Source organism: Sinocyclocheilus grahami, unplaced genomic scaffold (genome assembly GCF_001515645.1).
Source record: "Sinocyclocheilus grahami isolate Dianchi unplaced genomic scaffold, SAMN03320097.WGS_v1.1 scaffold25.1, whole genome shotgun sequence".
NCBI classification, from domain to species: Eukaryota; Metazoa; Chordata; class Actinopteri; order Cypriniformes; family Cyprinidae; genus Sinocyclocheilus; species Sinocyclocheilus grahami.
The window spans coordinates 5,087,839-5,105,262 of NW_015505204.1; the positions used below are offsets into that span (position 1 = coordinate 5,087,839).

Consider the following 17,424-nt stretch of genomic DNA (forward strand, 5'->3'; position numbering starts at 1 on the left):
TGGAAGATTAATCAGATGTTGCCTCGTCCTACATTTAATAAAGTCTGGCAGATTCGCAGAGCACAATTACTTTCATGTACAATAGTCTATTATTATTATTATTATTATTGTCATGCGCAGAATTTAGCTTGAAGTCAATAGCTGGCATCAGAATGAATACTGTCCAATTCTAAAATTAGAAAAGCAAGAGAAAAAAAAAGTTCCACGATATATTTTCATTTGGAATAATCACGTTTTTGTGCTACACTGCGAGCCAGGCTTAAATGTGTCGCATATATAGGCTATTAGCTACATTTAAAATGCCCTTATAAGATCAATTAAACTTTTTTCTATGTTTTATACTCCACTGTGTATTAAAATGACATAAACAACTTAGGCCTAAACCTTAAAACAAACTGACCTCTAAAGAATTCTCTCAATATTATAATATCTTCCATCATAACAATTGCAATGCGTTGTATATACACGTATAACATCTTATTATAACAGTGTAACATCTTATTATAACAGTGTAACCACAACCCACTGCCTCGGTTAGAAAATTAGAGTAGCGTAGAAAAGCATCGTTTTGTGATATATATATTTTTTTTTAAATCTCTCAGGGGTTTGGGAGAACGACAAGTCATCGTAGCGTTTAAATAGCTACAGATCGTGTAATTGAGATTGTGTAGACTAGAAGAAAAAAAAAAGTAAAGAAAATAAAAAAACAATGGCACATTCTACCTTTTTTTATTTCAGACAACATAATCTGAACATATTGAAATCTTTGGCTTGAAGCGTTGGTTCAGTCACGCATTTGAAGAACTTGTGAGATAAGAGGATTTAAGAGACAGGGCTATCACAAAAACTCTAACAAGCCTGACACTTAGGCCTACTGGAACGGTGAGCAACCACATTGGGAAAGGAGAAGAAACGTTAGAAATATTCAGCAAGTAAGGAGCAATATAGACATCCGCTTACCTGGAATTAAATATACACATCTTACAGTTTTGGCTATATATAAATTTTCATAGTGTTCGTATTTAGATGCATGTCCATATACTGTATGATAAACAGAAATTTGACAAACAGACATTTCCTTTTCATTTGAGTCATAAAAAATATGAAAAATCACTTTTTTTTCTCGGCGTCAGCGTCCATGGCCTTTTTAGGAGAGAAGCCGGGCCATTTTATTCGCTATCGTCTTTATCTTCTTGAACTGTTGTTGTGGAATGGTTGTAGAGTCCTTGAGCCATGAGCTGAAGAGCGAGGCCGTTCTTATAGCCAGTGGACTTTTTGATTTTGGCCCTCTTATTCTGGAACCAGATTTTTATTTGTGACTCGTTGAGGTTGAGTTCCTGGGCCAGCGACTGTCTCCGCTGCTCCGTAATGTACCGATTCGCCTGAAACTCGGCTTTAAGTCTCTGCAGCTGTTCAGCCGTGAAAGCGGTTCTCGGTCGCTTGTCTTCCTTCTCGCTTTTCTTCTTTTTCAGTTTTCGTGTCCTTGGGCCTAGTGTAGAAACAACAATAAAACGAAGACATAAATATCATAAAGCAGCATGAACACTACATACCCACACCTGACGGAGAATGCCTTGGCAGGTGAGTGAAACGATTGATGCGGTGTTAACATTGGGGCCTACCTGACACTGCCGTATTGGAAAAGCTACTTTAGCTGCACTCTCTTCAGAAACGTCGATAACAAATTCATACTGCAGTTCATTATCCGACAGCACTGTCTCTTTCATATTGCATTAAACAATAGGTGTTTGCAATGAAACATCACAATGAGTGTGTGTAATCTATGTAAAATGAATGACCTTAGCTGACATGTGCATGTGTAGGCTAATTGCCAAGAAGGCCAGGAAACAAAATGCTGCTAAAATAATAATTCTAAACCGAAAATAGCAGCGAACTTTCAAATGCATAAGATATTTAATCATAAGCAATTCATATGTAGACCTGTAAAGTAAGCTTGAAAGTAGGCCTCAGTCTACCAGACCCAGCGAAAATAGCATGAAAGCCGAACGAGGCTTTGTGTGAGTCTGCTTCTTCTTACTAAAGCTATTAATCATTTTCTGAAATGTTAGTTTGCATTGAATTCACAGAGTGAAAAATGAACCATGTAAACCAACATTATCTCCAATAATGGCGTCTGTACATTACATTTTATGTATATAGCTATTATTGCAAGCATCATAGACAAAATGACAACTTGTCGACATATCAGTAGTAGGCCTATATTTCGCCCTGTTTTCCACAACTGGCATATCGAGTTATTAAGTTCGAAATCACCATGTTATTGTCAGTCACACAGAAAAAGAAAATCGATAGGTTAATCGGTTTTTGTTGTTCTGTGGCCTCTCTCTTTATAAAACAATAAACTGTGTTATTTTGATATGAATTTCAATTTAATCAAACGTTTAATCAGTGTGTCAAATATACTTGAAAGACAGGGAATGTAGGCTACCTTTAAAAAAATTCATAACACATGAGCAGTTAATTGCAAAAGTGTTAACAGAAAATGAGCCAAAATTATATATTTACGTATCGACATTAATATTCGGTTAAAAATTAATTAATATTAATATTTGCTCAGTTTTGCTCAGTTGCAACAACTGTTCTGTTATTGTTCTGCAAATAGTTGTATTATTATTTATTTACCTTTAATATATCCATGAATAATGCAGATCCTATATGCAAACCCATTCATGCAAAGTAGGTGCAATAAAAAAATAAAAAACAACAATAGCTAAAGACCTGTTACCAGCATATTATGCAAAGCAAACCTGTCACCACGCATGTCAAGAAAACTATTTTCTGCATTACCAATCAACAACTGAACAGAACCCCAAGTCTTTCCTTCAGGAAACTGCGCTCGGATGATCGAAATTCTGCTTGCAGTCTGTGAAAGTCCAGTGTCTGATAGCTCAATCAGTAAGCCAATCAGTGAAGTCAATCAAAGCATCTTTTCCAACAGCCGACTTTGTGTCAGGTATGCACTGTAAAATGTTTTGTCAGAAAATGTACTTCATGCGATAACCGCCAAATGAACTGGCTTTATTCAAGTCAAGCAGATTATTTAAAATCATTGAAATCGAAATGATTACATTGGGGTTACGGGTCTGAGCAGGTAGAAATAGCACCTGAAGGTAGGAACTGCACACAATTTAACGTAAGGAGATTCATAACATTCAACAAAATCTACCCTTTCGGCTGACCCTTACCTGGTTTGTCACAACAAAACAAAAAAATAGCCTATCCGTTAATTATCTATCGAATATCCTAAAATCACTTCACTACAAATAGCCTAAAGCTAGCAGCATTAGGTCATCGAAGAACGCCACATATCACGGCACTTCTTCTTTTCTTGCCTTCATTACGATTAAGCTATTTGTATTGACATTATGAACACAAATTCTTTTAGATTTAAAACATTTAGAACGGATGGATTTCCAGGACCAAACAAACTGGCGAACATTAAATCCACTCTAATGAGGGCTGGATGTTTCTGGATCGGCATTGGCTTTTTTTTTACAGAAAAAAGATCTGATAGTGCAGCCAGATAATTCATGATTTCAGTTGCTCGTTGTATTTTTGTTGTTGCCAAAACTAGACACTAATAACATTGCGAATAGCTCTTTTTTTTTTGAGACCGTTAGTAGTGAAGGTAGGCGATAGGCGACTGAGTGAGCCTTCATCATAACTAAGAAATTATTATTCTGTGGGACAAGGTTATCAAGCAATGGAATTAAGGCTAAGAAACTGAATCTACCACAAAGAGACACATTTAATAATAATGATAATAATAATGTTTTCAATTAATTTAGTAACTGCATTATATTTTAAATAGGCTATATCCGGGATATTGTATAATAACATGTAAGTTATAGCTATAATTGACCTAATAACTGCAATACAAATACAACAGACTAGACCGTATTATCATTATTCTCAGCATTCGAAACGTCTCAGTAGCTGCACTGTCAAAAGTGGGTATTGTAAAAGTAGCCTATGCAATTGTTGCCAAATGAACTGGCTTTATTCAAGTCAAGCAGATTATTTAAAATCATTGAAATCGAAATGATTACATTGGGGTTACGGGTCTGAGCAGGTAGAAATAGCACCTGAAGGTAGGAACTGCACACAATTTAACGTAAGGAGATTCATAGCATTCAACAAAATCTACCCTTTCGGCTGACCCTTACCTGGTTTGTCACAACAAAACAAAAAAATAGCCTATCCGTTAATTATCAATCGAATATCCTAAAATCACTTCACTACAAATAGCCTAAAGCTAGCAGCATTAGGTCATCGAAGAACGCCACATATCACGGCACTTCTTCTTTTCTTGCCTTCATTACGATTAAGCTATTTGTATTGACATTATGAACACAAATTCTTTTAGATTTAAAACATTTAACCCATAAATGCTACAGTAAAAAGATTCATAACACCATTAACAATCCGCTGAGAAACTGTGGATAGCAAAACCTTTTAAACAAATTACTATTATCTAAATATGAATCTATAAATATGATCTATATTTATCACATTAGCACAGTTACGTAGCCTAGTATTCCTCTTTTCTATTGATGGTAGTTGGTGTTATAGTAGGCTACATTCATTATTTTGTATAGATTTAGGCTAGAAATTTAGAGGGCAACCAGAATTAGAATTTTGACGCCATAATGAACGTACTTTGCATTTCTGTTTTTCTCCAGAAACGGTTTAAGTGAACAAAATATGTTTCTACTTTGGTTTGCGGCCTAAGTGACAATTGTTCGCTCATGGCTCAAAACAACCCAGGACTGCTGAACATAAGCGATAGCGCCAGACGCTGCGTAAAACGAGTGAAATGAGTAAAGCTTAATGTAGCCAGTGATTAAAAAAAAAAATACAACCAATGATGCGCCCCTCCAAAAAGTTTTCCGCGCGCAGCGTCACTCGCTGTTTGTGAAGCATGCAGTGTAATTAAGAAACTAGCGCCTTACCAGATGAAGGTCTGTCCGAGTACCTGGTGCAGTACACCCACGCAGGCCATAGTAAAGGCTGCGATTCTTTCGCTTGCGAAGTTCCCCCGTTAGTATTCTCCCCGTACCTTGCTGTGGTAGTTCCATTTCCTTCGACAAGCTTTGCAGAGGTCTGCTTTGAGGATGGCGAAGAAGACGAGGACGAAGAAGTGCTGTCACTACTGCAGTTTGAATCCTGGCAAAGGCTGCTATTATGCGACGGCCTTATCACCATTGGGTTAACATTCTCCCTACCCGAGGTTTGCGCGCGGTCCCTACTCCCAAGATCTTTCTTGCTGCCGAAATCTGGCCTTAGAATATTGTCGATGAAAAAGTTCGTGGTTCTGTGGGCTTGCTGCGCAGCCTGGTGAGGTAAAATCGGAGGAGATGGTATATTGGGTGAGAGCGAGACGCTCTCAGACTCAGTCGAATCACGACTATTTTGATCCTTTTGCTCCTCCATGACAGCTGGATCGTGGTCTGCACAGCAAAATTCCACTTGTTGCAAAGAGCAGTATCCGGATAGCAACAAACAAGAATGCAGTCTATAGTGTTAAAAGAAAGGTATACGAAATACCTTAAGAGAAGCGACTGTCATAGCATCGGAATGCTTTCCGCGATCAAGGCGTTTCAAGTGTCAAAACACACCCGTTATTCATGTCAGACAATGCATCGCGCGATGCTCCGCTGTCCCGGACTCGCTGCCCCGTGTGACAGCTCGCGCTTAACAAACTCTTTCTAAAATCACGGTGCCCCTCACATACTTTTTTTCCTTAACCGGAAGCACGTGAGCGAGACACACGTGCAATGGACCAATGGGGTACCAACATCCTTGGTATCACAAGCAGAGAATGCCCAATAGAATTTTACGATCTTATGCAAATAAAAAACGGATGGATTTCCAGGACCAAATAAACTGGCGAACATTAAATCCACTCTAATGAGGGCTGGATGTTTCTGGATCGGCATTGGCTTTTTTTTTTACAGAAAAAAGATCTGATAGTGCAGCCAGATAATTCATGATTTCAGTTGCTCGTTGTATTTTTGTTGTTGCCAAAACTAGACACTAATAACATTGCGAATAGCTCTTTTTTTGAGACCGTTAGTAGTGAAGGTAGGCGATAGGCGACTGAGTGAGCCTTCATCATAACTAAGAAATTATTATTCTGTGGGACAAGGTTATCAAGCAATGGAATTAAGGCTAAGAAACTGAATCTACCACAAAGAGACACATTTAATAATAATGATAATAATAATGTTTTCAATTAATTTAGTAACTGCATTATATTTTAAATAGGCTATATCCGGGATATTGTATAATAACATGTAAGTTATAGCTATAATTGACCTAATAACTGCAATACAAATACAACAGACTAGACCGTATTATCATTATTCTCAGCATTCGAAACGTCTCAGTAGCTGCACTGTCAAAAGTGGGTATTGTAAAAGTAGCCTATGCAATTGTTTCCTTAAGTAGGCTATTATTTCTACCTGATCTAAGTCTTAATTAAACACACTTTTGCTGGTCAGGTTAATTCAGCCATATTAAATAATATTTAGTTTTGAATCAAAGCAAATGAATCACGTTCTGGTTACATTTTTGCAATGTATAGGACAGTTCCCTGCATTAACAATCCGGGTGCATGAAATGACACCTTTGTCCTTAAAAACTGATTCAATCATGTATGACCACGTCAGCACAAAAAAAAAGAAAATGTGGCAGCAAACGTATAGCTACAAATCACAGCATCTTAGTAAAAAGCAGGACAGGGACGTGTTAATAAGTGGGCCTAAATGGCTTAAAAATGTGAGCAAAGGACTAAATAATAGACCTGGATGCTTTACGCCAAAAACACGAAGATGGAACGCACACAAAACATTTAGAATAATAATTAGCGCAAACATGGAATTGTAGTAGCCTACATGCAGCATTTATTCATATAAAACAGGTTGGGTTGAAATCTTTATTCGAAAAGCTCGAGTGGGTACTTAATAAATTTCTAATTAGGACACTATCAATATGCTATTTGAGCCAAGTAGCCATTGTGAGGCACGCTCCTTTTCAGGCAGTAAATTAGCACTCCAGCTCTTATCTCGGCTGCATGCGACGTCTTGAGAGGGGCTGCAAAAGATAATTTATAGGTTTTAATTAGCGCCCATTCCGCCTGATCAGCTTGGCGTTCATCACTAGCGAGTGAATAAAAGTCGGTCAAAAGCACTGTCACTACCCGCTGGCAGGGCGCTTTATCAAGGTAAGCAGGGCCGTATTACACGAGGTGTAGAGCCGACGTAATTTCCCCAGTGCTGATAAAGCCCGTTGAATAATGCCGGAGTCATCTGAGACACCATTTACTGAAATGACTTTATTGACGACTTAACGTCGGTAATTCATTTTACCCTTCACGTATCGGACCTGGATTGGGTACAGTAATGGGATGATGAATGTGGCAACGGGCCGCACCTCGCATTATTGAATGTAATACACACGCCCTTCTCTAAATGTCTCGAGATTCGTGTAAAAATCGAAGTTGTAGCTATTTTAATTTCATTATGGACAGGTTGAAATATTGTCCGGTCTTGTTGCAATGATAGCTCGCGGGATATTTCATTACTCTACATAAAATAGGCGCTCGCAGCGAGCACCTGACGACAACACAATGGGATATTCGTGGATAAACAATCATATTCAATATATAAAAAGAGGGAACACACGTGACACCAATGATTATCAAAACGCACCTGAAAGCATACAAAATTCTGCTCAGCCATTTGCATTACTGCTCGGGCTCACAAATCGTCAGTGCATTTTAACCCATTTTCATCCCAGGTGCATGTGCGTGGATTGCTTTAGTTGTGCTTTTCAGAATTGTTTCAGCCAATTAGTTAATGGCATAATTGCCTTCATTAAAATATGAAAAATCCGCCGCTGCCTAAAATAATAACTTCTCCTCGTCGTGCAAAATAAATCAACGAGAAACGCTGCCAGTTGCATTTACTATTTCAATTAACACGTACAGAAACAGCTAAGGTGGATGCTTGACTCAATGAAAGATGTAGGCCTATAGCCGAAACAGATCAAATTGAGGTGATGATTTCGGGTTTTCTTTTTTCTTTTTTGCCAGCAGACCAAGCAACTTTTACACCTGTCGTCAAGTCTGGGCTAACAACAGGCTATAGCCTATTGTCCAGTTCAGTTTATGTCCTCCAGTAAGAGGCTGGTGCAAATAGTTGTCCAAAGTTGTCTTATCAGGGGTTGATTAACCTATATAAAATAGTTCTAATTAATTCTAAATCTTTCTACTGGACGTAGGATTCGATTTTCACCTACGAAATATTATAGGTGACAGTCTCTTGAAGAAAGTTGTAAGGTGCTTCTCTGGTTGTTTTGTTAGATGTTATTAATATTTGCATAGCATGCATGGGTAGCTTGATTTTATTTTCATTGTTTAACTTGAGTTTTGTAAAACAGGTCGTTTGTACTTTTTGATTTCGCATAAAATAAAAGACAAAGTTTCCCCTTTATAGGCAGTGGCTCACAATAACGATGTAACGAAATCAATTTAAGCGGGTTAAATCATTTATTTATTTATTATTTTTAGCTTACATCAGCAATCTGTTGTTAACGTTAGCCAATATACGGGGTTTACAGCAGATGTTGCTATCTGGCATACGTGAACATACCCTTATTATTACCAATTTTAAATATAGCCTATGTTTGACTTCATCATAAGCGATCTGCATTAAAGTGACGTAGGCTATCGTCTTTATAAAGTTAGGCTTATTAATAATGTCCTTATAGCCTAATTGATAGTCCACCATTTGGTATTTTTTATTTCATGTGCAATTTCACATGCTAATAAATTCATGTTAATCTATAGGCCTACTGTGAATATGTAAAATAGAGGTAACCCGATGAGCGATGGCCTGCTGCATGTCAAAAGGTGTCGGTTTTTCTTTTTTCATCAAGTGGTTTTCTGCAATTACGTGAACGCCTCCCAATGGATGTTCTGCGTACAACAGGGAGAGATCTGGGGCAAGTTCAAGCTCAAACCGATGTGCAACGTTTTGCTAGGATTTCCGGTTTGAACGACATGTTTCCTGGAAACGGTGTGCAACGGTGTTTGAGATGCGTTTTCTCTTGTTTGGTGGGTGTGTCAAAAAATGTCAGCCCAATCAGCAGCAACATGTATGTAAACCACGCGGTATTAAAGAGACAGCTCGCACAATGTAATTAACACCCAAATAAATTCACAAGAGCAAGTATATTGTTTACACATGTTTATTTACACGAAAGGCAAAATAACTAAAATAATAAGTGCACAAGTATATATCTGGAACTTCTTTAAGTCTGTCTAAATATCATTTAGTAATTGCGATGTCTTCTATTGTGTGCTAAATACTGATTAATGTAACATACAAATAATATACATATTTATATATTTTGCTATTGTATTGTGGAGTGACACTTTAATAAACTTTTCTATACCCCTCTGATTATATAATGGTAAATATTACAATATCATAGCACAACAACAGTGATCAGCAATAATGATAAGCCTAATACTCACAATAAAATAATAAGGTCATATAGATCCTAACACAGTCTCGGAGGTAAGAAGTGGATTATCCTTCACCTGAAAGGTTTGTCTTTTCATCCTGAAATGCGAGCCAAATGTTGGATCACAGTAATTAGGAACCACAGTTTCCACAAATCCCTTCACTCGATTGGGACGTTCTCTTTTATTCTGGAGGGCAAGGGCAGTGACTGTACCATCGAGCGTATTTTGCAGTATTAATTATTGTCCTTCAACAAGATAATGCCATTTGGCGAACCTTGAGTGCCATCTTGTGGTCAAGGGAATAACGTCCACATGAAGAGGACACACTTTTTGACAGGTCAAAGTTTGCCCTCGAGGACATTAGCAGTGTTGGGGTAACGCAGTAGAAGTACCGTGAGTTACGTAATCTGATTACCTTTTTCAAGTAACTATAGCCTAGCAAAGTAACGCATTACTTTTCAATTTACAAGAGTTACTTTTTCAAATAAGTAGCCCAATGTCAGTTACTTTGTTTTCCCATTTACTGACTCAGAATATGATGCAAACCTGCAATAATTAAATGTGTTAACACAAATATCCTCCAATAATTAACCAATGTATTTGCTGCTGACACCAATGCAACCTAATATGCAAAAATGACTTTAGATAAACACAACATTTGTGTTTCATTGCTAAAGTAAGAGTGTTGAACTTTCTTCTCCTGCATCTTATTCTTCATGCAATCCAGGATGGCAGCACAGCAGAAAGGTCTGTCTGAGCTGCGCCCTTTACTCATTTCACTTTTAATGTGAAAGGGCTTAGGTCTATACATTTTCGAAAAATATAACTTTTTTATATTAAAAACAAACGAGCAAGCAGCCCAGATAAGGAAAAAGTAACGTAACACATTACTTTCCATAAAAAGTAATTAAATAAAGCATTTAGTTAATTATTTAGGGAGTAATGCAATATTGCAATGCATAACACTGATTAGAAGCGTTAAAATGGGCCAAATACACATTTACTTGTACAAGCATCATAAGCATTTTTGTAAACATTTATTTAAACACTGTATAATTTACACAGACGTCTTTTAAATATAAATATTTTCCTAGTTTAATCTCTTGAATGAACGCTGAATATCTGAGAGTGTTTACTTTATACTTATTTAGTCTTCACGTGAAACTTAACGTTTTTGTGCTTGAACAATAGGCCTAATAACAAAAAGAACATTATCAAGGGATTACAAACAAATTCATGAAATAATGATCAACAATAGATAAATTAAACACAATTAACAGAAGAAACACACGCATACACATCTCTTATAACAAACTGAAAATAGTTAACAACATAACAAAACAATCAAACATAAAAAGGCTGGCAGTATGATGAGATAAAGGCCAACAAAATGACAGAGACATTAGGCTACATATGAAGAGGTTATTTGCAAAAACAGATAACTCCGTTTTTATCAATTTTGATAAATCATGATTTTTTTTATTGTGTTATCGTGTTTTATTGTGTTAGTCAGCTGTATATATATATATATTTTTTTAGTTTATTACTTTTTATGGAAAGTAATGCGTTACCTTACTTTTGCGTTACTTTTTAAATCTGGAAAGGGCTTGCTTGTTTGTTTTTAAAATAAAAAAAGTTATATTTTTGGCACATATAAAAGCCTTTTCACACCAAAAGTGAAATGAATAAGCCTCAAAATTTTGATAAATCATGATTTTTTTTATTGTGTTATCGTGTTTTATTGTGTTAGTCAGCTGTATATATATATTTTTTTTTAGTTTATTACTTTTTATGGAAAGTAATGCGTTACCTTACTTTTGCGTTACTTTTTAAATCTGGAAAGGGCTTGCTTGTTTGTTTTTAAAATAAAAAAAGTTATATTTTTGGCACATATAAAAGCCTTTTCACACCAAAAGTGAAATGAATAAGCCTCAGGCTGAAGGGAAAGTACATTTACGTCCGTACAGTAGAATGCAGAAGAAGACATTTCAACACACTTCAGCAATAAATAGACGCACAAATGTTTGTCTAGAGTAATTTTTGCTTAGTACGGTTGAACTGGATCATCGAAGGTCAGAAGCAAAGACATTGTTTAATAGAATGGGATTAAATACATAAAGGATATTTGTGTGGTTTAACATTTACTTATTGCAGGTTTGCGTCATATTCTGAGTTGCATTATTTTTATTCATTTTGAGGTTTTTTGTGTGAGTGAGATGAATTAATGCATATTCATATTTATTTTGAACTACAGTAACATCTTCTGATTTCTCTCAACATGGGGACAGGAGAGCTGTCAATCAATAGATTGAAAAAAAAAGTAACTTGCGTTACTTATTTGAAAAAGTAACTCCGATATTCTCTTGTAAATGAAAAAGTAATGCATTACTTTACTAGTTACTTGAAAAAGGTAATCTGATTACGTAACTTGCGTTACTTGTAATATATTACACCCAACACTGGTTATAAGTATATGTTTTCATTGACTGATCTACATAAAAGAGATATGAGGATAGTTGACGTGTAACATGTTCAACAGCCTGTTTATAAACACTAACCTAACCTATGTCAGGATTTATATTTATTAATGTATAAGGAAACGTGTAAGAAGGGAAATAATTATCTTAGTTTTAACACGTTTACCTTATTTTTGAAATGGCAACAAATATTATAATTATTATTATTTAATTATTATTAATTTGAGCTTTAAAAAAAATGCATTATTGACATGGATTTAAGAGTTTTAGCACCAAACCTTCCAAAAGCAATTAGCCTAATATCAACTACTCATGAACGGGGAGCATAATTTCTTGATGGTCATATTTGTCATTATTGTCACAGCCTTCAGTTTTTACACTATTACTAAAAATGTTGCAGCTGCGTTGGAAAGCAAGCAAAACACTCAAGTAAACATAACTAAACCTAGTTAATAATAATAATAATAACAACAACAATAATAATCATAATACTTCCTAGTATTATTACTAATTAATAAAAAAAAATGATAAAATAACATTAATAATATAAAAATACAAATATTAATAATATTATTTTTCTTAAAGTGTATTAATGAAGAATATTCCACCTTTCTCCTGCAAGATGTTGCTTCAGCCTTTTTATTTTGGCACTTGAGTAGATTCATTAAATATTCTGCTGTTTTCATTCATAATTGATTGGCATGTCTAATGCAGACAAGGCCTGTATCAGATTACATCAAGATCTTCAATGCACTTCCATCAGTCAGCTAGGCTCCTTATCAATAAGAACAAAGCATATTTCAGTTCTTATCATAATGTTATTACAGTGGGTGTATTTTGTGAAGTTTGTTTAGAACACGTAATATGACATGATAGGCCTAATGAGGTTGATAGCATCAATAAACCAATTATCCACAATTACCGCACCTAAAAACAGTAAGCAAGCAAAAGAATCCATGCTGTTTAGCTATTATTGTAATGCTGCAAACTGTTCAAAATTCCGGGGTCAGATTTTTAACATTTTAAAAGAAGATTCAAAGAATATTGAAAGAATGTTTTTAAAAAGTACAGTAACAAGTAAGTGTTTTCTATCTTAATACATTTTAAAATGTTATGTTACAGCATCATTATACTGTCTTCAGTGTCACATGATCCTTCAGAAATCATTCTAATATGTTGATCTAGGGCTCAAGACACATTTCTTCTTATCATTATCAAAACAGTTATGAAAACAGATTTACTGTCATTTTTTTTTATCATAAAGTATCAATAAAAGTATCGTTTTTTTTCTTACTGACCATATTTTTAAATGGTTGCTTTATGTCTAGGTTGCTATAATAAATATATATTTGTAATAATAATACAAATAGTAATATTATTTTTTAGGTATGTTGTTTTTTAACATGTTGTAGGCTAATCTTGGAACAATAAGCATGTATGTATAATTATTTGTTTGTTTGTTTATTATATATTTTTACCAAATCTAGCTGTGTAACATAAGTGTTAAAACATAACGACGAGCAACAACTTTATTACAAAAATGAATTATAAAATGCCAGGAGTGATGACTCGGTTGTGAATCGGTTCAGTGAACGAACTGTCCAAACGATTCACCCAAAGGAAAGGGGCGTCTCGTTTCTGCTACACGCCAGTTGATGGCAGTAATCACTGTAACTAAGTAACGATCGTCACAACATAAGAAAAAAATTAATAAGAAATTGCATTCTGAACACGCAGTAGTCAGAAATACAGCTTGGGTGCACCCGAAATAAAATTAACAATAAAAAAAAAATAGAGACGGGACTATTATCCATGTATGAATAATATAAACAGTTGGTGGCGCTATGTGCCTATGGTGCGGAATACGCCGAAAATTCCAACGAAGAAGAAGAAGAAGAAATTGCATTCTGGGCTCTGAGATCAGCCGTCCTCCATCTTGCTTTTTTAACCATACATGATAAGTGGTACTGTGCAGTTAAATGATCACGTTGTTATTAAACAATTTATTTGTAAACAAGAGTTTCGCCTTCAGGGTTATTGTCACGCAGTGAGGGCTGATTCCTTAAGTGTGCGTTTTGGGGCTTGTTTGAAAGACTCGTCTATCCGATGCTTTAGAGGTGTTCCGTCTCCTGGTAGCTGCTACTGAACTCTACCGGTGTTTGAAATGGGGCGTTCGCGGAGCCGCAGCTCTTCCCGCTCCAAGCACTCCAAAGCCAGCAAGCACAGTAAAAAGCGAAGCCGCTCTCGGTCACGGTCCCGGGACAAAGAGAGGAAGAGGTGCTCGAAGTCCCGAGAGCCCAAACGGAGTCGGAGGAGAGATTCTCGCTCTGAGTCCAAATCTAACACGGCCACGTCTCGCCGGGAACGGGACAGAGCCGTCTCTCCGCCAGAGAGAATCGATATTTTCGGCAGGGCGTTAAGTAAGAGGAGTGCTGTAGATGAAAAGCAGAAAAAGGAGGAAGAAGAGAAGAACGCCGAAATGGAAAGACAGAGGAGAATGTGAGTACCTGCACTTTTCCACAGCCAAACGTGTCTCAGATGTAAACATCACCTGAACAGTGTGAGCCACATGAGGACACTTACTAAAGTAAGGATGTAACGGTATGAACATTTCTTAACACGATTATAGTGACCCAAATTATCACGGTTATCAGTATTATCACGGTATTGTCCAAAAGTGCTGGAGATGTTCAAAAAGTACCGACACATAAATCACTTCACCAAGTTTTATATTTAAAATCAACAAACAACAAATAAAATGGCTTTTTGTTTGCATAATCACTAAAACAATAACGTTACCAATGATGTTCGGATTTTAAATGACAACTCGACTGACATCAGTTTAATAGCATGTTGAAATATCTCATGTAAATGAACAAATAAAGCTTTGAAAAAGTTTCATAAAAAGGTAAACCTCACATTTCAGCCTTTAAATAAAGAAAAGATATAAGTCAAAATTATAATTGATTAATATAATTGATTTTATATATACAGGTGCATCTCAATAAAAATAGTTCATTTATTTCAGTAATTCAACTCAAATTGTGAAACTCGTATTATAGTTGATTAATAAACGATTATATATACAGGTGCATCTCAATAAAAATAGTTTCAGTAATTCAACTCAAATTGTGAAACTCGTGTATTAGATAAAATCACAATTAAAAGAACCAAAAACTTCCAACTACTTCAGTCTGTGTGCAATTAATTTATTTAAAACACGAGTTTCACAATTTGAGTTGAATTACTGAAATAAATGAACTTTTCCACTACATTCTAATTTATTGAGATGCACCTGTATTTTATCTGCGCCATAAATAATTCTAGATAACTTATCTGAATTGTTTAAATGTGTAGAATCCACATAAGCTTGTTTTTCATCAACCGGTCAAAATTTACAGCAGGGCATGCAAATTCGGTCCGTTTTTGGCCAGACAGAAACTGCACAAGGCTGAATGTAAATATAAGTCTCTGTAAAAAATGTTATGCTTATGGAAAAGCTGAATTAGAGCTGTTTCCCATAACCTCCGTGGACAAAGCAGCATTGAGATTAAGAACACTTCCTTTAGGTATTACATGGAGCGAAGATGAAAACAAAATGCCATCGAATCGTTTCTGAAGACAGTCAGAACCTTCAGAGGTACATTCATATAATTCATTCATTAATATATTCATTTGTATAATTCTTTTAAAACCTCCCAGCTTTTCTGCCCTGTTTTCACACAAAACGAAACTACTCTGCTGCTGTGCGCACGTGAAACTGTTACTTAAAACTGTGCTTTATGCTGGACAGTATTTATTTATCACGAGTTGTTCAAATCGTGGTAATCTAATACGGTTTTAATCATTAAAAGATGAAACGGTAATACTAACCGTGGGGAATTTTATCATGATTTAGCAATCGTTCCATCCCTATACTAAAGTGCTGTGGGAGTACCAAGGTACTACCATCGTATTCTGGGAAATATGTCCAAATGCCATGTAAATGCATGCAGTTCAGTGCAATAGCACTTACTTATTATGTGACCCTGCACCACAAAACCAGTCAAAAGGGTAAATGTTTTGAAACTGAAATTTATATATCATCTGAAAGTTGAATAAATAAGGACAATATTTGGCGGAGATACGACTATTTGAAAATCTGGAATCTGAGGTTGCAAAAAAATAAAAATATTAAGAAAATTGCCTTTAAAGTTGTCCATATTAAGTGCTTGGCAATTCATATTACTAATCAAAATTTAAGTTTTTATATATTTACGGTAGGAAATTTATAAAATAACTTCTGTAACAATCTTTACTTAATATCCTAATGATTTTTGTCATATAAGAAAAATCATTACTTTGACCAATAGTGTTGGCCTAAATTGTTAGAACACTTGGCATATTTAAGAGGTTTCAGTTGTTTTTGTTGAATTGGCCATTACAATACCCATAAAACGAACTATTGCCGGAACTACCTGTGACGGAAGGAATCTGCTGGAACATTGAAAATGATGGACTGGCCCCCTCAAAGTCCAGACCTCAACCCCATCGAGCAAGTTGGAAAATGAACTGGACAGATCTATTGTACATTCAAAAAAAAGCCTTTGGCTTGAGTTCCAGAAGGCATGGGATAACGTTAGTGTTGAACTTCTCAGGAAATATTGACATTATGCCAGAGAGATGTGCTGCTGTAATTGCTCCAAAAGGTGGACATACCAAATATTAAAGTTAAAAGTGGATAAAAACAGTATGACTCTCTTCATCTAATATTTGTTGTGCTCCGAGCAACCATCTGCATGTTTCATGAACATTTTGAAATTAAATCATGTTCTGGAGACAAAAAAAGTTCAATATTTTCAGATCTGTCAGGTGTTCTAACAAATATATATATATATATATATATATATACACGCATACATAAAATGATTAATATATACACACACATATATATGTATATACAGTGGTGTGAAAAAGTGTTGGCCCCCTTCCTGATTTCTTATTGTTTTGCATGTCACGCATACATAAAATGATTAATATATACACACACATATATATATATATATATGTATATACAGTGGTGTGAAAAAGTGTTGGCCCCCTTCCTGATTTCTTATTGTTTTGCATGTTTGTCACACTAATAAGATTCAGATCATCAAACAAATTTTAATATTACACAAAGATAATGCAAGTAAATACAAAATGCAGTTTTTAAATGATGATTTCATTTATTAAGGGGAAAAAGCTGTCCAAACCTACCTTAAATAGAACCTGTCTGACAAAGTGAAGCATGCTTAAAGAGCAACACATCATTCCGTGATCTAAAGAAATTCAAGAGCAGATGAGAAACAAAATAGTTGACGTGTCAGTCTGGAAAGGATTATAAAGCCATTTCTAAGGCTTTGGGACTCCAGC

The 17,424-nt window shown here is 35.5% G+C and overlaps 2 protein-coding genes across 3 annotated transcripts in view; one reads left to right on the forward strand and one right to left on the reverse strand.

Annotated features, from left to right (window-relative positions):
* Positions 1-603: 603 nt before the first annotated feature.
* On the reverse strand, positions 604-5,700 carry en1b (engrailed homeobox 1b). Of its 2 annotated transcripts, none has more exons than XM_016249867.1 (2): positions 4,974-5,700; positions 604-1,489 (listed from the first exon to the last, which is right to left on the reverse strand). In XM_016249867.1, the coding sequence occupies exons 1-2, from the start codon at positions 5,452-5,454 to the stop codon at positions 1,170-1,172; spliced, it is 801 nt and encodes a 266-aa protein (XP_016105353.1). In that variant the 5' UTR covers positions 5,455-5,700; the 3' UTR covers positions 604-1,169. The 2 variants fall into 2 exon arrangements, with proteins under 2 accessions (XP_016105353.1, XP_016105345.1); XM_016249859.1 differs by having other exon boundaries at positions 604-1,501.
* Positions 5,701-13,877: 8,177 nt separating this feature from the next.
* arglu1b (arginine and glutamate rich 1b) overlaps positions 13,878-17,424 on the forward strand; it is a 15,540-nt gene continuing 11,993 nt past the window's right edge. Inside the window, exon 1 of the mRNA XM_016249875.1 lies at positions 13,878-14,529. Coding sequence (XP_016105361.1) covers positions 14,195-14,529 — 335 coding nt within the window. The 5' untranslated portion in view covers positions 13,878-14,194. The remainder of the gene's footprint in view (positions 14,530-17,424) is intronic.

Coding starts and splice junctions, on each gene's coding strand:
- en1b (XM_016249859.1), bottom strand. CDS start 5,454: ATGGAGGAGCAAAAGGATCAAAATAGTCGTGATTCGACTGAGTCTGAG. Junction 1,502..4,973: donor CTCGGACAGACCTTCATCTG/GTAAGGCGCTAG, acceptor GTTTTATTGTTG/TTTCTACACTAGGCCCAAGG.